This window comes from Strigops habroptila, unplaced genomic scaffold, assembly GCF_004027225.2.
Source record: "Strigops habroptila isolate Jane unplaced genomic scaffold, bStrHab1.2.pri NW_022045636.1_ctg1, whole genome shotgun sequence".
Taxonomy (NCBI): domain Eukaryota; kingdom Metazoa; phylum Chordata; class Aves; order Psittaciformes; family Psittacidae; genus Strigops; species Strigops habroptila.
Window position 1 is genome coordinate 46,157 of NW_022651112.1, and position 19,938 is coordinate 66,094.

Here is a 19,938-nt window from a genome sequence, read left to right on the forward strand (position 1 = left end):
CCCCCCCGCCCCAGACCACGTTGACCACGCTCCCCTCTTTCCCGCCATCGCCGAGGGACCGCCACAGGCCACGCCCACCCATCGTGAGACCACGCCCTCTCCAAATCGAGCCACGCCCCCTCCGTGCAAGCCCCGCCCTCGCCCTGGTTCCCCAACGCCTTTTAGGCCACACCCCCTTATCCGTAGGCCCCGCCCACTGCTCTGCCAGGCACCGCCCACTCCCCACAGACCTCTGCCTACTCCGCCCTCAGACCACGCCCCCTTACCCACAAACCACGCCCCCCTCCGCCCTCCAAGCCCCGCCTCCCCTCCGCGCAGACTCCAGCCCCGCCCCTTTCCGCGCAGGCTCCGCCCCCTCCCGCCATGGCGCGCTCACCCGCCTCCGCCGCGGCGGCGGCGCCCCCCCCGTGGCCGGACTCCCGGCATGCCCCGCGCGGGGGGGGCCCCCCCCAGCATGCCCCACACCCCTCGCCCCCCCCTTCCAGCCCCACACATGCCCCCCCCTCACCCCATAACCCCGACGGCCTCTGCACCCCCCCCTCCATCCCTATCCCCATCCGGGACTCTTGGACCCCACCGGGACACCCCGAGACCCCCCCGGGACACCCCGAGACCCCCCCCGGGGTGGGGGGGTCCCGGAGGGTTCTATTCGCTGACGCTTTGGGGCTCCCCCTCGCTCGCCTGCGGCAATACCGGCCCTGGGACCCCCGAGGGAGGGGGGGGCACCCGGTGGGAGGGGAGGGGCGAGGAGGGGGGGAGTGGGGCGAGGGGGGGGAGCAGCCCCCCGGGAGCTGGATGAGGCCTGGGAAGGGCAGGTAAGAGATATGGGGGTGGTGGTAAACCGCATGGGGGTGTCCCCCCCAATGGGGTCATCCCCCCCCTCCCTGCATGTGCACCCCTAAATGGGGGGAGGGTCGGGGGTGGTGGTGTTCGGGCATGCTTGGGACCCCCCCTCTTGAATGTATGGGGTACCCAAATAGGGGTCCCCAATAGGTGTGGGGGGGATGCAGATGATGCCCCCCCTCTGCTTTTTTGGGGGGGTTGCTATAGTGACATCCCCCCCGTCCCCTCCCTAAAAGGCCACAGGAGGCAGAGGATGCGCAGCCCCCACCCCCTGACAACCATATGGGTAAGTATCACCCCCCCAATAGCTATTTGGGGGGTACCCCCCCAATTTAAGGGTTATTCCCCCCAATTTAAGGGGTACCCCCCAATACTAGTGGTACCCCCACCAATTTTAGGGGTATCCCCCCCACTTTTAGAGTTATCCCCCCCTAATTTTAGGGGTATTCTCTCCCCAGTTTTAGGGGTACCCCCCCATTGTAAGGCTCCCATTAGGGCGGGTACCCCCGCATTATAATGCTCCCACCCCAACATTAGGGGTACCCTCATTTGGGGGTCCCCCACTTCACCCCCCTTCCATCCCACAGAGCCTGACCCATCCCCAACGCCCCCCCCGGATGCGGAGCAGCCCCTTATACAGGTGAGACAATCTCCCCCCACTCTCCAGAAGTGGGGTAGCCCCCCCCCAAAAGGGGTACCCCAAAAGAAGGGGGTACCCCACAATGCTGCCCCCCACCCCCCCCATAGGGTGCTGAGGAGGAGGCGGTGGCGCGGGAGCTGGAGCAGCTTTACCTGTCCCACCTCCGGCGGCAACGGGGGGAGCCCGGTGACAACGGGGACCCCCCCCCCCGAAACGGGGGTCCCCCATTGCCCGAGCGAGCCCCCAACACCTCCTTAGCCAATGAGATGGCGCTGCATTACGAAGCGGGGGGGGGGCGCCGCAGCCCCCCCGTGCTGTTGGGGAGGGGGGGGCCGGTGGAAGGGGCGTTGTTGGTACCAGCCAGGCCCCCCCGGGGCCGGGGGGGTGGCTTGGGGGGGGCCCTGAGGGGTTGTGGGGTGCTGTTGGCATTGGCTGTGCTGGTACCGGTGGCTTGGGGGGACGGGGGGGGCCCCACTGCTGCACTGGCATTGGGGCTCTACCTGGCACTGGCCTGGCTCACATAAAGGGGGGGACACACCCCAAATTACCCCCCCCTTATGTATTATCACCCCTGAAAGTGTGCGACACCCCAAAATCAGAGGGGGCCTATTGAAGTGCACCCCCAAACTGCCGTGGGGGGGTGGCGGTGATCATGTGGGACCCCCCCTCCTATGTGCCCCCCCCTCCTCATGGGTGTTTGGGGTGCCCCTGTGTATATATACCTATAGAAAGCCAGTCTCCCCGAGTCCTTGTGGGGATGATTGTGATGGGAGGGGGAATTTGGGGTGCGGGGGGGAAGTTGGGGGGGGTGTTGACTGTCCCCATTTGGGGGGGGGCTGGTTTCCCTCCCATCTCCCTTCTCTGTCGCAGCCGTTTCCTGCCCCTGGGGAAGGTCCCCAGTAAAGGTCAGGGGCCCTGTGGGTGACAAACAGCCAGGCCCCCCCCGGGAGATGGGGTGGGGGCTCAGCCTCAATGTCATATCGTGGCCTTATTGTCACGACAGACGGGGGGTGCAGCCCCTTGGGAGTAGTGGGGAGGGGGGTGGTCTTCAGCCCACATTGAGGATGCTGAGGGGGGGTCCTCAGCCTGTGGAAGGAAGCCGGGGGGGGTGTCCTCAGCCCACTGGGGGGGTCCTCAACCTACAGAAAGCAATTGAGGGGATCCTCAACTCTCAATGAGGTGGGGGTCCATACACCATAGAAGATTGATGGGGGGGTCCTGAGTCTCCTGCGGGGAGCTGGGGGGGGTCCAGTGCCCCTAAATGGAGGCTTGGGGTGGTCCTGAGCCCTTATGGAGGCAGCCGAGGGGGGGGTCCTAGCCCCTGCATGGGCTCAATGGGTGGAGGGGGGCCTTCACACCCGCAGTGGGCACATGTTTCCCTCCCGCCACCATTACCCGCCAAAAGCGGCTGCGCTGATTGGCTGCCCGATCGCCGCGTTGCTCCGCCCACTTCCCAGAGGTGTTGCCACGGTAACTGGAGAAGGGGCGGGCAGGGCGACCCCCGGCGGCGGGCGGGAGACCACTATAGGGTGCAAGGGGGGTCTGGAAGCTGCCATGGGGTGCAAGGCTGGGGCTGGAAGCCGCCATGGGGTGCAAGTGGGGGGCTGCAAGCTGCCATGGGGTGCAAGGGGGGTCTGGAAGCTGCCATGGGGTGCAAGGGGGGGGCTGGAGGCCGCCATGGGGTGCAAGGTGGTGGGGGGAGAGCTGAAGCCACTCAGCAGCGGTTGCTCCCCGCGCAACCACATGGGGGCGCCACAACCGCACGCCTCAGCCAATCAGGGTGAGGGAGCAGCAGAGGCCACGCCCCCTACTCCAGCAACCCAACACCGAGGGTGCGTGGCCTCCGTGGAGAGGCGTGGTCATCGCGAGGGGGGCGTGGCCAGAGATGACCACGCCCCCCATCCCTCCTCACCCCCCCCAGACTCTCCTATTGGGGGGGTGGGTGTGAAACAACCACAAAGTGACCCCCCCAAATTACCCCACATCCCCCCCACAGAGCCCAAATCACCCCTAGAGTGGGGGACACACACATAGAAGCAGCACAAGCTGGAGGGGGAGGGGGTTTATTGCCCCCCCCCCCAGCACCAAGTGGGGGTCCCAGGGTTTGGGGGTGCCCCAGGGGGGTCCCTATGAAGCAGAGTCAGAGGCCTCGGAGCTGTCTTTGATGTCGGTGCTCTCGGTGGTCTCACTGACCTCGCTGACGTCTTTGCTGTCAGGCCCCCCATCTTCAGGAGGGGGGGGCACGGGCTGGGGGGGGGCCCCCCCACTACCACAACCCCCTTCCCCAGCCCGGGGGGGCTCAGTGGGAGCCGGGGGGCGGCCACGCTCCTTCTGCTCCACCTGCTTCCGCAGCTGAAAGGGGGTTACAGAGGGTTTGGGGGGGATCAAAAAAGGCTTGGAAGGGTCCTGGGAGGGGTGTAAGGGGGCGCAGCCCCCCTAAACCCTGTTTTGGGGGGGTCCAGGGGGGTGTTAATACCTCATCTGCCATTTGGGTGAGGTCCCTCTTCATGGCATAGGCGTCCTCCCCATCTGCATAGTATTTGGGCTCCACCTCACTGATCCTGGGGGGGGGACATGAAAAGGGGGGGGGTTATTGGGGGGGGCACACACATGGGGTGAGGGATGTTTTGGGGAGGGGGACATGTTTTTGGGGTGTCCCCCCCGCAGTTTACATCTCAATGTGGCCATGAACAATCCTAAACCCATCCCAGCAGATCCCCCCCCATCTCCTTCATAACCCCCCCAACCCCCTCATCTCTTCATAACCCCCCCAAATCCCCCCATCTCCTTCATAACCCCCCCATTTCCTTCATAAGCCCCCCAAATCCCCCCCATAGGCCCCCCCAAACTCACTGGAAGTTGAGGGTGTTGGAGTAGAGGTGCAGAGCCGCCCGGTTGCTGCCAACCAAGTAACAAAGAAGGGGGGCGTGTTATTTTGGGGGAGCCCCCGGTGGGTTTCTGAAGTAGGGGGGACCCCAAAGGGGGGGTTTTGGGGGGGTCTCACCTCTTGCGGACGTGGAGGGAGACGTATTTGGCATTGAAGTTCTCGATCATGGCACGGGAGGCCTGATCCATCAGCTTCTGCGCCAGCCCCAGGCGCCGGTGCGAGCGCTTCACTGCCTGGGGGTTGGGGGTACAGGCGCTAAGGGGGACCCCAAAACCCACCCGGGGCACCCCCAAATGACCCCGGGACCCACAGGGCTCCCAAGAGCCAAATTCCCCCCCAAAGAGCCCTCAGTCACCCTCCGAAAGCCCTCAAGGAGCATCCAGATGCTTCCTCAAATCTCTCAAGGAGAACCCCAAAACCTCATTTTCACCCCAAAGAGCCCCCCAAAACCCTTCAGGTGACCCCAAGCCCCCTCCAGGAGCACCCTAAATGCTCTGAGCCACTCCAAGTGCCCCCCAAAGCACTCAAAGAGTCCTCGTGGGCCCTCAAGGAGCACCCCAAAACAGCTCAAGTGTCCCCCCAAACCCTCTGACCCACTCCAAGAGATGCCCCAATCCTTCAAGGGGCCCCCCCAAATGTTCAGACCCACTTAAAGAGCCCCCAAATACCCTTAAAGAGCCCTCAAGGAGCCCCCCCAGATGCTCAGGCTCATACCAAGAGCCCCCCAAAGCACTCAAAGAGCCCTCATGGTCTCTCGAAGAGCACCCCAAAACAGCTCAAGTGCTCCCCCAAACCCTCTGACCCACTGCAAGAGATGCCCAAATCCTTCAAGTGGCCCCCCCAAATGTTCAGGCTCATTCCAAGAGCCCCCAACCCCCTCAAAGAGTCCTCATGGTCCATCAAGGAGCCCCCCCAGACCCCCCCAAGCACCCCCCAACCCCTCTGACCCACTCCGAGCCCCCTCCCCATATCCCCCATTGCCTACCAGGGACGTGATGTGCCCATGAGGGACATCATCGGGGTCCTCCTCCCTGCAAAACAACATGGGTGAGGTTGGGGGGGGGGGGAAAGCAACACCCCCAAACCTATCAGCACCCCCACTAAGCCCCCCCTCTAAAAGCAAAGGGAAAGGGGGGGAAAGACCCCCCCTAAACCACACTCACATCTTAGCCAGGACATAGCCCACAATCTTCCCATTCTCATCCTCAGCGATGTAGGAGAGCTGTGGGGAGGGAAAAGGGGTGATGGGGGGTGATGGGGGGGACACAGGGGGTCCCGGGGGGGGGGACATGGGGCCGTACCTGAGGCCAGGAGAGGCCGTGGTAGAAGTAATACTTCATCTGGTAGTTCTCGGGCAGGCAGAGCAGGTTACAGTGCTGCATGTTCATCAGGTCCTCGGGCTGCCAATGGCGGGTGCCAGGGTGGAGGTGACTCAGGATGGCCCCAAGGAATTGGGGGGTGTGGGTGGGGAACACCCCAAAATGGGCCCCAGGAGCTGCAGCCCCCCCTTGGGGGTGTGGGACCCCTCGTGTAGGGCTCAGGACCTGGCTCAGCGCTTGGTGTTGCCCTCAAGAGGCGCCCAGGGCAGCGGTGTCGCGCTCGGAGGTGCCATGGAAGCCGGGTTTGCCCTCACTGGGGGCTTGGGATCACCCCTCGGACCCCCCCCCCGGGCACTGGGATCAGCCTTAGACCCCCCCAGGACCCCAGTATTGCCCTCAGACACCCCATAGGGCCTCAGACACCCCACTCGGCCTCCCCCTGCCCAGGACCCCCTGTCTCCCTCGCACCCCCCATAGGACCCTGTTACCCCCCTCAGAACACTGTTAACACCCTCAGGACCCCCATAGGACCCCGTGACCCCCCTCACACTCCCCATAGGACCCCGTTACCCACCTCAAGACCCCCTCAGGACTCCGTTACCCCCCTCAAGACCCCCATAGGACCCCGTTACCCCCTCTCAGACCCCCCTCAGGACCCCGCTACCCGCCTCAGACCCCCACAGGACCCCGTTACCCTCCTCAGACCCCCCATAGGACCCTGTTACCCCCCTCACATCCCCCATAGGACCCCATTACCCCCCTCAGGACCCCGTTAACCCCCTCAGGACCCCTATAGGACCCCATTACTCCCCTCAGGACCCCCTCAGGTCCCCGCTACCTGCCTCAGGACCCCCTTAACCCCCTCAGACCCCCCATAGGACCCCCTTACCCTCCTCAGACCCCCCTCAGGACCCCGTTACCCCCCTCAGGACCCCCATAGGACCCTGTTACACCCCTCAAGACCCCCATAGGACCCCATTAACCCCCTCAGACCCAACTCAGGACCCCGTTTCCCGCCCGGGCCCACCCGCGCGTTCCGGATGTTCATGGCTGCGGCCGCTCCGGCTCCGCCGCTGCCGCCGTCCCTCTTCCCTCTTCCCTCCCGCGCCGCTTCCGGCGGAAGGACCAACCCCGACCAATCAGCGCTGAGCCCGCCCACCCGCTCATCCCCGCCTCGCGGCGCCCTGACAAGAGCTGCAGCCAATCAGTGACGGGAGGGTTAAACTCGTCCCGCCCCTCCTTGCTCTCAGCCAATTAGAAGCGACTTCCCGTTGAGTGGCGTGTACCCCGACCAATCACAATTGAGCTTCAGGAAGGCGGGCTTTCGCACCGCCCACCTCCCCTTACTCACCCAATCACGGGTGAGACTCAACAGATTGACAGCGGCGAGAACCAATGGGGAGGGAGGAGAGGCGGGGCAGCGCAGAACACGCTTTATTGTGGGGGGACACAACGTGTAGGGGAGCGGGTCTCCATGGCGGGGGGTCCCCATAGCACTAAGTGGGGTGTCCCCGCTCCCATGGGCGCCCCTGGTCCTCATTCAGGAGAGGGAGGACCCAAATCACAGCATGGGGGTCCCAAATCCATGGGGGGTGGTGGTGTCCCCAAATCTATGGGATCTCCCCACTCATGGGGGTGTCTCCAGAGCTTATCCCAGTGGAACTCCATCCTGGACTGTCCCCATGGAGCATCACTGGGGCTATGGGGAGCATCCCTGCTCCCCATCCCCACTGTGGATCCCCCTCCTCCCCACCTCCCCAGCCCCATATTTGGGGGGTAAGGAGTGGGGGGAGCCCCCCAAGTCATGGCTGCATGCGGAGGGCTCCATCCAGCCTCACCACCTCCCCATTGACCATGGGATTCTCAGCCAAGGCTTGCACCAGGTGCGCGTATTCCGACGGGTGTCCCAGCCGGGAGGGAAAAGGCACTTGTTGTCCCAGGAAATTCCGAACACGTTCAGGTAAACCGGCCAGTAACGGGGTAGAAAAGAGCCCTGAGGAACAATAGGGGGTGAATTGGGGTGTGGGGGACCCCCCCTTTTCCCCCCATTATCCCACCCAATGTGTGTGTCCCCCCTCACATCCCTACCTGGAGCGATGGTGACCACGCGGATACCGAGCGGCGCCAGGTCCCGGGCGATGGGCAGCGTCATGCCCACGATGCCGCCCTTGGAGGCTGAATACGCTGCTTGACCCACCTTGAGGGGCGACATATGGGGATGGGTGAGTATTTTGGGGGGTCCCCCCCCCGGTGTCCCCCCCCCTCTATGGGTCCTGGTGGTCACCTGCCCCTCGAAGGCGGCCACGCTGGCTGTGTTGACCACGAGGCCGCGGTGGCCGTCGGCGTCGGGCTTGTTCTGGCTCATCAGTTGGGCGCTGAGGCGGATGACGTTGAAGGTCCCCACGAGGTTCACCTGGGGAAGGAGGTTGGGGAGGTCTATGGACACCCCAAAAGCCATTGACACCCCCCACTCCCCCCCCCAATGTGTCCCCACCACCCTTTGCTGTGCCTGGTGGCCCCTCTCGAACCACAAGGTCACCCCATGAGCACGAGCACCCTGTTGGCACCCCACAAACAGCTCGGGACAATCTATAACCACAAGTACCCCATTGATGGGGGACACCCCATAACTACCCATTGACCTGGGACACCCCATAAGTACCTATTGACCTGAGATACCCCATAACCATCTTATTGACCAGGGACACCCCACAACCACCCACTGACCTGGGACACCCCACGACCATCTTATTAACCAGGGACACCCCACAACTACCCCATTGACCTGGGACACCCCATAACCACCCATTGACCTGAGACACCCCATAACCATCTTATTAACCAGGGACACCTCACAACCACCCCATTGACCTGGGACACCCCACAACCACCCACTGACATGAGATACCCCATAACCATCTTATTGACCAGGGGCACCCCACAACCACGCACTGACCTGGGACACCCCATGACCATCTTATTAACCAGGGACACCCCACAACCACCCACTGACATGAGACACCCCATAACCATCTTATTAAGCAGGGACACCCCACAACCACTCCATTGGGACACCCCCATAACCACCTTGACTAGGGACACCCCATGACCACTCATTGACCAGGGACACCTCACAACCTCTTTGGGGCACCCCATAACCACCCTGTTGACTAGAGATACCCCACGACCACTTGGGACACCCCATAACCACCCTGTTGACCAGGGACACCCCACAACCACCCATTGACCTGGGGCACCCCACAACCACTCTATTGGGACAGCCCCATAACCACCTTGACTAGGGACACTCCATGACCACTCATTGACCAGGGACACCTCACAACCTCTTTGGGGCACCCCATAACCCCACCCTGTTGACCAGGGACACCCCACAACCACTCATTGACCTGCGACTCCCCACAACCTCTTTGGGACACCCCATAACCACCCCATTGACCAATTACACCCCAAAAACACCCCCCCACTCACATTGATGACCCTCTGGAAGTCCTCCAGCTCGTGCACCTTGTCCTTCTTGCTGTTGTAGGTCTTGACGGCGATGCCCACGCCGGCGCAGTTCACCACCAGGTCCAGGCGCCCAAATTCCTTCTGGGTCAACTTCAGGGCAGCTGCCACCTCCTCGGCCGATGTCACCTGCACGGGGGACCCCACATCAGGGGAGATGTCCCGGTTCATTCCATAGAACCATGGGATGGGTTGGGATGAAGGGACCTCAAAGCTTGTCCAGCTCCATGGGCAGGGACACCTCCCATTACACCAGGTTGCTCCAAGCTGGCTTTGAGCATTGGCAGGGATGGGGCAGCCCAAACCTTCTCCATTCACCCCATCCCAGTGTCCTCACGGGAAGAACTTCCTTAGATCCCACCTCAACCTCCCCTCTGGCAGGTTAAAGCCATTCCCGGGTCCTGTCCCTACAGGCCCTTGGCCAAAGCCCCTCTCCAGGTTTCCTGTAACCCCTTTAGACAGTGGAAGCAATAGAGTGACCCCCCCATAGAGTGACTGCCCCATAGAGTGATTGCCCCATAGAGTGACCCCCTTATAGAGCGACAACCCCATAGTGACCCCCCCATAGACTGACCCCCATAGAGTGATCACTCCATAGAGCAATTACCCCCCAGTAGAGTGACCTCCCATAGAATGACCCCCTATAGAGCTCCCCCCATAGAGTGACCCCCCATAAAGTGACCCCCCCATAGAGTGACCCCTATAGAGTGACCACCTCATAGAGCAACACCCCCATAGAGTGACCCCCAATAAACTGACCCCCCATAGAGTGACCCCTATAAAGCAACCCCCCCATAGAGCGACCACCCCATAGAGCAACCCCCCCATTGAGTGACCCCCCATAGAGTGACCCTCCCATAGAGCTACCCCCTGTAGAGCAACTCTCTCATAGAGCAACCCCTCCACAGTGACCCCCACATAGAGCAACCCCCCCATCGAGTGACCCTCATAGTGACCCCCCCATAGAGTGACCCCCCCATAGAGCTACCCCCTATAGAGCAACTCCCTCATAGAGTAACCCCTCCACAGTGACCCCCACATAGAGCAACCCCCCATAGAGTGACTCCCCATAGAGAAACCACCCCATAGAGTGGCCCCCCATAGAGCTACCCCCCCTGTTGAGTGACCCCCCCCATAGAGCAACCACTCCATAGAGCAACCCCCCATAGAGTGAACACCCCACTGAGTGACCCCTAACAAAGTGACCCCCCATAGAGTGACCACTCCATAGAGTAACCACCCCTTAGAGTAACCCCCTCATTGAGTAACCCCCCACAGAGCAACCACCCCATAGAGTAACCCCCCATAGAGTAACCACCCCATAGAGCAACCATCCCATTGAGTAACCCCTAACAAAGTGACCCCCCATAGTGACCACTCCATAGAGCAACCACCCCATAGAGTAACCCCCCATAGAGCAACCACCCCATAGAGCAACCACCCCATAGAGCAACCCTTCACAGAGTGAACATCCCATTGAGTGACCTCTAACAAAGTGACCCCCCCATAGTGACCACTCCATAGAGCAACCACCCCATAGAGTAACCCCCCATAGAGTAACCCCCCATAGAGCAACCACCCCATAGAGTAACCACCCCATAGAGTGAACACCCCATAGAGTGAACACCCCATAGAGTGACCCCTAACAAAGTCACCCCCCCATAGTGATCACTCCATAGAGCAACCACCCCATAGAGTAACCACCCCATAGAGTAACCCCCCATAGAGTAACCCCCCATAGAGTAACCCCCCATAGAGTAACCCCCCATAGAGCAACCACCCCATAGAGTAACCCCCCCATAGAGTAACCCCCCATAGAGCAACCACCCCATAGAGCAACCACCCCATAGAGTAACCACCCCATAGAGTAACCACCCCATAGAGCAACCACCCCATAAAGTAACCCCCCATAGAGTGAACACCCCACTGAGTGACCCCTAACAAAGTGACCCCCCATAGTGACCACTCCATAGAGCAACCACCCCATAGAGTAACCACCCCATAGAGTGAACACCCCACCGAGTGACCCCTAACAAAGTGACCCCCCATAGAACGACCCCCCCGCAGAATGACCCCCAACAGACTGACCCCCCCCCATAGAGCGCCCCCCCATCCAGTGACCCCACGGCGTGCCCCCCCCCCGGTGCTCACGTCGGCGGGGGCGAAGGCGCAGCGCTCCCCCAGCTCCTTGGCGAGCTGGGCGCCGGGGGACGAGCCCAGGTCGAGCAGCACGACCCGCGCCCCCTGCGCCACCAAGCGCTCCGCCGTGGCTCGCCCCAGCCCCGAGGCGCCGCCGGTCACCAGCGCCACCAGCCCCTGCAATGGGGGGGGGGACACACACAGAAAGGGAGGTTAATGGGGAAAAGGGGACCCCCCCCCCCCAAATATACACGCTACAAGCGGTGTGTGTGTGTCCCCCCCCCCGCCCCGGTACCTTCACGCTGCGGATCGCCGCCATCGCCCGCCCCGAGCCCGACCAATGGGAGCGGGGGGAGGCACCGGGAGGGCGGGGATAGGGATGGGAAAAGCGGGGGGGGGGGGAGGAAGAGGAGGAGGAAGAGGAGGAAATGGGGGGGGGGGACACACATGGAGGGATGGGGAGGCGTGAATGGGTTCCCAAGGGGTGGATCGGGACCCCCCCCCCACCGCCCGGGGAATGGGATCAGGACTCCCAAAGGGATGGGATTGGGACCCCCACACACAAAGGGGTGAAGGCAGGATGTTGAGGGGTGGGATGGGGACCCCTGGATGGGATGGGGACCCTCAGGATGGGATGGGGACCCTCAGGGGGTGGGATGGGGACCCGCAAGATGACAGGATCAGGGTTCCCAAGAGGACAGGGTCAGGACCATCAAGGTGACAAGATCTGGTCCCTCAAGGTGACAGGATTGGGACACTCAAGGTGATGGGATCAGCACCCCCCGGAATGGGATCAGGACCCTCAAGGTGACAGGATTGAGACCTTTGAGGTGACAGGATCAGGACCCTCAAGGTGACAGGATTGAGACCTTTGAGGTGACAGGATCAGGACCCCCAAAGGGACAAGACTGACATCCCCAAGGGGACAGGACTGAGACCCCCAAAGGGATGGGATCAGGACCCCCAAGGGGACAGGATCTGGTCCCCTGGGGAACGGAATCAGGACCCCCAAGGTGACAGGATGGAGACCCCCAAGTTGATGGGATCGGGACCCTGAAAGGGACAGGATTGAGACCACCAAAGTGTTGGGATCAGGACCTCCAAGGGGACAGGATTGAGACCCTCAAAGTGATGGGATCAGAACCCCCAAAGGGACAGGCTAAGGAACCTTAAGGTGACAGGATTGGGACCCCCAAAGTGATGGGGTCAGGACCCTCAAGGTGACAGGATCAGGATCCCCAAGGGGACAGGCTCAGGACCCTCAAGGTGACAGGATTGGGACCCCCAAAGTGATGGGGTCAGGACCCCCAAAAGGACAGGCTCAGGACCCTCAAGGTGACAGGATCAGGACCCCCAAGGGGACAGGCTAAGGAACCTCAAGGTGACTGGATTGGGACCCCCAAAGTGATGGGGTCAGGACCCCCAAGTTGATGGGATCAGGACCCTCAAGGTGACAGGATTGGGATCCCCAAGGGGACAGGCTCAGGACCCGCAGGACAACAGGGTGAAAGGATCCTCGGGGGGGGGGGGACAGGATTGAGACCCCCAAGGAGACAAAACCATGTCCCCCAGGACAACAGGCTCATGACCCTTAAAGGGCCAGGCCCAGGACCCTATGGGGCGCCCCACTGCGTGTGCCCCCCTCCTTTAACCCCCCCTTTCCCTCCCACCCCGGCTTACAGCCAGGGTGTAGCATTACCCCTGACCTTTATGGGGGGCACCACCAGCACCCGCCTGCCCCCCCCCAAATAAAAATGGAGGAGAAATCACCCCAAATCCCAGGTACAACAAGGAGGGGGGGGGTGGGTTTGAATTGGTGCCGGGGGGGGGTGGGGGGGTGTGTGACAATGCGTGACCGTGGGGACACTGACCTGCACTGGGGGCAGAGGGCAGAAGAATGGCGACGGCACCGGGGCAGCTCACACAGACCCCCCTGCAGAAAGTGTGGGTCCCCCTTAGAGCCCATCGCTTGAGGCGGGGATGTAAGTGGGGGGGCTTTAATATGGGGGGGGGGGGCACACATATGCCCTGAGGGGGGCAAATCCCCCCCCCACAACGCACCCTATGGTGCGTTGTGGGGGGGGATTTGCCCCCCTCAGGGCAGACTGAGCAGCTCCAGATTGGATTTGGGGGTGCAAAAGCCATTTAGAGGGGGCCTAAACACTAATATAGCCCCCCCCCTATAGCTGCTGTACCCCAGTTTACCAACTGCCCCACTATGGTGATCCTGGTGGGGCTACCAGCCCGTGGCAAGACCTATATCTCCCGTAAGCTCACTCGGTATCTCAACTGGATTGGGACACCAACACGGGGTGAGTATGGTTTTGGGGTGTATAATGGGGGGGGGAGAGTTTGGGGGGGCCCTCCTAACCCCTTTGCTCACCCCATTGCAGTGTTTAATGTGGGGCAGTACCGGAGGGAAGTGGTGCAGAGCTATAAGAGCTATGAGTTCTTTCGACATGATAACCAAGAAGCCATGGAGATTCGGAGGTTAGAGGAGGGGGGGGGGAGTTAAGGGGGGGTATTTAGGGGTATAATTAAGGGGGGGGCATATTAATATCCCCTTATATCCCCTTTATTCCCCCCCCCCCAGGCACTGCGCACTGGCTGCCCTTAAGGACGTCCACACTTACCTAAGCTCTGAAGAGGGGCAAGTAGCAGTAAGACACCCCCCCCCTTTACACAATGACCCCCCCCCATACACAAACTACCCCCCCAGGGGTTAAAATACCCCCCCCCATGATTTAGTGGGGGTCCAAATTGCCCCCCTAAACCCCTCAGGTGTTTGATGCCACCAACACAACACGGGAACGCCGGGCCCTGATCCTGCAGTTTGCAAAGGAGAATGGCTACAAGGTACGGGGGGGGGGCATAATTTTGGGGGGGGGGCTGTGTATGTATGGGGGGGGCCCTAAAGTATTTGGGGGGGGGTATAGAATTGGGGGGGTGTATAGAATGGGGGGGGCAGAGCTGCTTGGGAGGGTCTACAGTGCATTGGGGGATATGGCGACACTGCTTTGGGGGTGTTCAGAGCATGGGGGGGGGCTAGAACTGGTTTTGGGGTGTCCACAGCACATGGGGGAGGGTATAGCACTGGTTTGGGGGTGTTCAGAGCATGGGGGGAGGCCCATGGCACTTTTTTAGGGGTGCTCACAACATGGGGGGGCCCATAGCACTGCTTTGGGGGTGCTCACAGCACATTGGGGGGGCCCATAGCACTGTTTTAGGGGTGTTCACAGCATGGAGGGGGGGCTGACACTGCTTTGGGGGTGTTCACAGATTGGGGGGGCCCATAGCACTGTTTTAGGGGTGTTCACAACACGGGGGGGCCCATAGCACTGCTTTAGGGGTGCTCACAGCATGGGGGAGCCTTAGCAGTGCTTTGGGGTGCTCACAGCATGGAGGCAATAGTAGAACTGATTTGGGGTGCTCACAGCATGGGGGGTGCCATAGAGCACCATTTTTGGGGTGCTCCCAGCACAGGGTGGGGGGGACACACCAGTGACCCCCCCATTTCTGCTCTCCCCCCCCAGGTTCTGTTTGTCGAGTCCATTTGCGATGATCCCGCCATCATCGAGGAGAACATCAAGGTGAGACCCGGGGTGGGGGGGGAGAAGGACCAAGAGGGTGGGGGGACCATGTGTGCCCCCTCAAACTCACGTCCCCCCCCCAGCAAGTGAAGCTGAGCAGCCCCGACTACAAGGGCTGTGCCCAGGACGAGGTGGTGGCCGACTTCCTCAAGCGCATTGAGTGCTACAAGGCCACCTACGAGCCCCTGGATGAGCAGCTGGATAGGTGACCCCCAAACCCCTATATGTGCCCTCCCACATATATGGGGACCCCCCCAGTCTGATGTGGGGTGTCGTGTCGTCCCCCCAAGTGGGTTGTCCTACATCAAGATCTTCGACGTGGGGCTGCGGTACCTGGCGAACCGGGTGCAGGGGCACATCCAGAGCCGCACCGTGTACTACCTGATGAACATCCATGTCACCCCGAGGGCCATCTACCTCAGCCGCCATGGGGAGAGCCAGCTCAACCTGAGGGGGCGCATTGGGGGGGACTCAGGGCTGTCCCCACGGGGGCAGCAGGTCTGGGGGGGGGGGGTCCCTGTGTCCCTGGGGGGGTACAGCCATGGAGGGGAATGGGGAAAGGAGAAGGGCAAATGGGTCTCTGTGCCCATAGAGGGGCATGGCCATGGAGAAGACAGGGAATGGAGGAGGGCTGGGGGGTCCCTGTGCCTATGGAGGGGATGGGGAAAGAAGGGCTGGGGGGGGCCTGGGCACATGGGGGGGCACAGCCATGGGGGGGATGGGGAAATGAGGAGGGATGGGCAGGGGTCTCTGTGCTGATGGGGGGCACAGCTATGGAGGGGATGGGGAAAGGAGAAAGACTGGAGGTGTCCCTGTGCCCATGGTGGGGGCACAGCCATGGAGGGGATGGGGAAGGAAGGAAGGATGGAGGGGGCCTGGGCACATGGTGGGGGCACAGCCATGGGGGGGATGGGGAAGGGAGGAGGGATGGGGAGGGGTCTCTGTGCTGATGGGGGCACAGCTATGGAGGGGATGGGGAAAGGAGAAGGACTGGAGGGGTCCCTGTGCCCATGGTGGGGGCACAGCCATGGAGGGGATGGGGAAGGAAGGAGGGATGGAGGGGGCCTGGGCACATGGTGGGGGCACAGCCACGGAGGGGATGGGGAAGGGAGGAGGGATGGGGGGGGCCTGGGCACATGGTGGGGGCACAGCCATGGAGGGGATGGGGAAAGGAGAAGGGCTGGGGGGGGTCCCTGTGCCCATGGAGGGGGTTGTAGGGGGTGCAGGAGGAGGGGCGGGGCTAAGAGAGACCACACCCTCAGTTAATCTAAAGAAGGTCAGGGGGTGGAGCCAAAGGCGTGACTACAGCAGAGGCCACACCCACATTTGCCTTCCCCACCCCATTTATCAATGGGGTGTGAAGGGGGGGGGGCGTGGCCAAAGCCTTGTCCCCGCCCACATGGGGGCGTGTCCGCGCTTAGCCCCGCCCCTGCCCCCAGTACGCGCGGGCTCTGGCCGAGTTCATCCGCAGCCAGAGCATCCGGGAGCTGAAGGTCTGGACCAGCCACATGAAACGCACCATCGAGACGGCCGAGGCGCTGGGGGTGCCCTACGAGCAGTGGAAAGCCCTCAATGAGATCGATGCGGTGAGACCACCCCCCCCCTTTTGTGTGGGGAGAAACCCCCCCAATATCCCCCCCTTTCCACCCCACAGCATCCCATTTCCTGCAGGGGGTCTGCGAGGAGATGACCTACGAGGAGATCCAGGAGCGCTTCCCGCAGGAGTTCGCGCTGCGGGATCAGGACAAGTATCGCTACCGCTACCCCAAAGGCGAGGTAACCCCCATCCCATCCCACCTGAATGGGTGCACAGGAGTTTGGGGTGTCGTCCCCCCCCCAACTCAATTTGGGGTGCACACACACACACACCCCCCCCAGTCGTACGAGGACCTTGTGCAGCGGTTGGAGCCCGTCATCATGGAGCTGGAGCGGCAGGAGAACGTGCTGGTGATCTGCCACCAAGCCGTGATGCGCTGCCTGATGGCGTACTTCCTGGATAAGAGCGCGGGTGAGGCGAGGGGGGGGACACACACAGAGTTGGGGGCACCCCCAAACTCATCATCCCCCCCTTAACCTCCTTCACCCCCTCCCCAAGACGAGCTGCCCTACCTCAAGTGCCCCCTACACACGGTGCTCAAGCTGACCCCAGTGGCTTATGGTGAGTGGCACCCCTAAAAAGGGCGGGGTCACCCCAAAATGGGGACTGTGTCGTGTCCCCCCCCCCAAATGGGGACCCCCTCCCCCGCCCCCCAGCTGCAGCTGGGCCCATTCTCCCTCCCCATGGAAACAGGGTGCGAAGTGGAGTCCATCTTCCTCAACGTAGCAGCAGTGAACACCCACCGGGAGCGGCCCCAGGTAAAAAGGGGGGTCCCCCCCACATAAACCCATTAAGGCACCCCAAAAATAGGGCACATATTTAATGACCCCCCCCAGACATTAAGGGGGGGGTTAGATTTTGGGGTGTTGTCCTCCCCCCAACCATCTTCACCCCATAGAACGTCGACATCAGCCGCCCCCCAGCCGAAGCACTGGTCACTGTTCCTGAGCATTATTGAGGGGGTCCCCCTCTCACACTGGGGGGGCCTCCCCAAATTAAACCTGGCCTTAACGAAGAGCTGAGCATGGAGGTTGTCAGGCTACACCTTTATTGTAGGGGGGTCCTCCCCCCCAGGGTTTTGGGGGGGTCAGAGGGTGGCTTTAGCCTCGTTGTGCTGACTCATCCAGTATGCGGGATCCTTCCCTTGGATCTGGGGAGGGAAACAAAGTGGGGGGGTGTCAAATTGAGCCCCAGGCCCCCCCCAAAACCCGGGACCCCCCCCCAACATGGCCTCACCTTTGCCACAAAGTGCAGCACATCCATCTTGGAGGTCTCCTTGGCCGCCCTTGGCCCCCACTGGTACTTGAACTCGGGGGGGTCCGTCAAGGGGATGGGGGTGATCTCCAGGTACCTGCAAGGGGGTGATGGGGTGAACCCCCCCCCCAGTATGGTTGAGGGGTCCCCGGGGGGGGGGTGTCCAGCACTCCCCAGCCCTGCAACGGACCCTCAAGTCGCTGGGTGTGGGGGGGCTGCGGGGGTGTTTCTCTGCGGTGTGGTATAAACAGCCCAGCCAAGACTGGTGCTGTGGCTGCTCTGAGCACACCGGGGGGGGGAGGGACACACTTCAGGGTCCAGAAAAGGGGGGATCCCCCTCAAGACTCACTTCTGCCGCACAAACTCCTCTGTCACCAGCTTCTTGACGTCCCCAAAGACCTCGTGGCGCTCCCTGAGGGTGGGGGGGTCAATGAGCTGTGGCAGCAATGAACCCTGCCCCCCCCCCATTATGTGGGTGTGTGTCCCCCCCATATCCTACCCTGGTTGTATGCGTAGCCTGCGGAGAAATTCCCACACAGCACCTGGGAAAAGGGGTGTCAATGGGGAGCACAAAGAGGAATTGGGGTACTGGGGGGGGTTGGGAGGAGCTCACCGTCTTTGACTGAGTTGCCTTTCATGAAGATGAAGCTGAGGATGACCATGAGGAGCCCCAGCTTCGCTGTCTGGTTGTCCCTATGGGAGACAGAGATGAGCAAAGAGGGGGGGGACACCCTGATGGGGTCTGTGTTCCCTGTGCCCCCCCCTCACCGGCGCAGGTTCTCCCCCTCGGTGCGGGGTATGGTGCTGGTGAGGATGTAAATGTGCTGCCTGGTGTCAATCTCCATCAACTGCAGCCCAAACACCTGCAGGAGGAGAAACGTTCATCTAACAGGGGGTGCCCCCACCCCAAAACTGCCCCCCCACTCCTGTTACCCCCCCCAACCTGCTGCAGGGTCCTGCCTGCCTGGTTGACAATCTCTGAGTAGACATCTCTGTATTCCCGGATGACTTTCTTCAGGATATCTACGGGGAAAGGGGAGGGAACCACTTGGATGCTTGAGCTCCCCCTCAGCAAGGTTTAGGGGGGGGTCCCCTAAACTCACCCGCCCTCTTGATGGGGATCTTCTTCTGGTCTTTGACAAGCAGGAACTGAACGAGCTCACTGACCTGTGAGGGAAGAAGGGAGGGAAGGCTGAGAGCTGGGTGGTAGGAGAGGACCTGAGGCAGGAAGACATCGCCTGGGGTCGCCTGCACCCACCTTCTGATTCACTTGGTCCTGGGAGCGCCTCTCCAGGTTCCGCTGCACTTGGCTGCGCGGTAGCGTGGGGCTGAGGCTGAAATCGTCATCCCCATCCTCTGCCTGTGGGGAGAGAGCAGGGAGATGGTGGGGGTGGGGGGAGAGCCCACAGCCAGGGGGAAGGGGGGAGAAAAGTGGGGAGAAAGGGGGAAGAAGGAAAAGGGAGAAAAGGAGAAAAAAAAACAAAGGGGAAAGGGGGGAATACAGAGGAAAGAGAAAGGGAATAAGGGGGGGAAGAAAGTGAAATAAGGGGGGAAGGGGAAAGGAGAGAAGGGGAATAAGGGGGAAAGAAAGGGGGATAAGGGGGGGGAAGAAAGGGGGATAAGGGGGGGGAAGAAAGGGGGATAAGGGGGGGGAAGAAAGGGGGATAAGGGGGGAAGATAAATAAGACGGGAAGAAAGGGGAATAAGGGGAAGGGGAATGAGGGGGGAAAAGGGAGAACAGGTAAACAGGAAAGGGGGGCGGGAAAGCAGCCTCTTACCTGGGAGGGACCGGACCCTTTGGTGCGCTTCCTCTGGGACATTTCTCACACAGCCCTGAGGGTAAAAGCAGCGCCAAAACGGGCCGAAAGTGCTACGAGGCCGCTCCTACGGCCGTGCCCCACTTCATGGCGGCCGCGAACCGCTCCCGCGGCGACCGTTAAACCCACTCGGAGCCGCCGCCGCCGCCGCTTCCCTCAGCCCGCGCTCCCCCGCCCGACCCCCGCTCTGCGCATGCGCCCGCCGCGGCCCCGCCCACCCCACCTCCCATTGGCCCAAGCTCCGCCCTCTCCACGCCCACTCCCCCTTCTTCGCATCGCGATTGGACGAGCAGCCGCGCTCGCCCCGCCCCTTCGCACGTGCCGGGA

At 61.9% G+C, this 19,938-nt stretch overlaps 5 protein-coding genes across 9 annotated transcripts; 2 read left to right on the forward strand and 3 right to left on the reverse strand.

The window, feature by feature from the left end:
• Positions 1–343: 343 nt before the first annotated feature.
• On the forward strand, positions 344–2,221 carry LOC115603526 (basic salivary proline-rich protein 1-like). Its single transcript, XM_030475462.1, has 4 exons — positions 344–815; positions 1,080–1,129; positions 1,431–1,483; positions 1,591–2,221. Exons 1-4 carry the CDS (start codon positions 364–366, stop codon positions 2,005–2,007), a joined length of 972 nt encoding a protein of 323 aa, XP_030331322.1. The 5' UTR covers positions 344–363; the 3' UTR covers positions 2,008–2,221.
• Positions 2,222–3,530: 1,309 nt separating this feature from the next.
• NAA10 (N-alpha-acetyltransferase 10, NatA catalytic subunit) lies at positions 3,531–6,824 on the reverse strand. Of its 2 annotated transcripts, none has more exons than XM_030475394.1 (8): positions 6,717–6,824; positions 5,672–5,770; positions 5,534–5,592; positions 5,356–5,401; positions 4,488–4,603; positions 4,337–4,381; positions 3,960–4,044; positions 3,531–3,835 (listed from the first exon to the last, which is right to left on the reverse strand). In XM_030475394.1, exons 1-8 carry the CDS (start codon positions 6,735–6,737, stop codon positions 3,611–3,613), a joined length of 696 nt encoding a protein of 231 aa, XP_030331254.1. In that variant the 5' UTR covers positions 6,738–6,824; the 3' UTR covers positions 3,531–3,610. The 2 variants fall into 2 exon arrangements, with proteins under 2 accessions (XP_030331254.1, XP_030331255.1); XM_030475395.1 differs by lacking the exon at positions 6,717–6,824 and adding an exon at positions 5,915–6,018.
• On the reverse strand, positions 3,600–11,737 carry HSD17B10 (hydroxysteroid 17-beta dehydrogenase 10). 2 transcript variants are annotated; one of them, XR_003989877.1, is made up of 7 exons: positions 11,649–11,719; positions 11,366–11,530; positions 9,179–9,343; positions 7,974–8,102; positions 7,778–7,886; positions 7,246–7,682; positions 3,600–3,610 (listed from the first exon to the last, which is right to left on the reverse strand). XR_003989877.1 is itself a non-coding variant. In XM_030475392.1 (6 exons), exons 1-6 carry the CDS (start codon positions 11,670–11,672, stop codon positions 7,492–7,494), a joined length of 783 nt encoding a protein of 260 aa, XP_030331252.1. In that variant the 5' UTR covers positions 11,673–11,737; the 3' UTR covers positions 7,097–7,491. The 2 variants fall into 2 exon arrangements, 1 of the variants encoding a protein (XP_030331252.1); XM_030475392.1 differs by lacking the exon at positions 3,600–3,610 and having other exon boundaries at positions 7,097–7,682; positions 11,649–11,737.
• Positions 11,738–12,710: 973 nt separating this feature from the next.
• PFKFB1 (6-phosphofructo-2-kinase/fructose-2,6-biphosphatase 1) lies at positions 12,711–17,557 on the forward strand. 3 transcript variants are annotated; one of them, XM_030475390.1, is made up of 15 exons: positions 12,711–12,734; positions 13,036–13,135; positions 13,540–13,665; positions 13,747–13,843; positions 13,947–14,013; positions 14,135–14,209; positions 14,887–14,943; positions 15,027–15,148; positions 15,234–15,441; positions 16,383–16,529; positions 16,615–16,719; positions 16,822–16,951; positions 17,039–17,101; positions 17,234–17,298; positions 17,439–17,557. In XM_030475390.1, the coding sequence occupies exons 2-15, from the start codon at positions 13,108–13,110 to the stop codon at positions 17,496–17,498; spliced, it is 1,350 nt and encodes a 449-aa protein (XP_030331250.1). In that variant the 5' UTR covers positions 12,711–12,734; positions 13,036–13,107; the 3' UTR covers positions 17,499–17,557. The 3 variants fall into 3 exon arrangements, with proteins under 3 accessions (XP_030331250.1, XP_030331248.1, XP_030331249.1); XM_030475388.1 differs by lacking the exons at positions 12,711–12,734; positions 13,036–13,135 and adding an exon at positions 13,237–13,335; XM_030475389.1 differs by lacking the exons at positions 12,711–12,734; positions 13,036–13,135 and adding an exon at positions 13,279–13,297.
• Positions 17,558–17,567: 10 nt separating this feature from the next.
• On the reverse strand, positions 17,568–19,842 carry LOC115603484 (non-structural maintenance of chromosomes element 3 homolog). The gene is made up of 10 exons (XM_030475393.1): positions 19,573–19,842; positions 19,053–19,154; positions 18,898–18,961; positions 18,738–18,817; positions 18,563–18,657; positions 18,408–18,487; positions 18,294–18,336; positions 18,144–18,206; positions 17,777–17,891; positions 17,568–17,690 (listed from the first exon to the last, which is right to left on the reverse strand). Exons 1-10 carry the CDS (start codon positions 19,612–19,614, stop codon positions 17,628–17,630), a joined length of 747 nt encoding a protein of 248 aa, XP_030331253.1. The 5' UTR covers positions 19,615–19,842; the 3' UTR covers positions 17,568–17,627.
• Between the last annotated feature and the right edge of the window lie 96 nt (positions 19,843–19,938).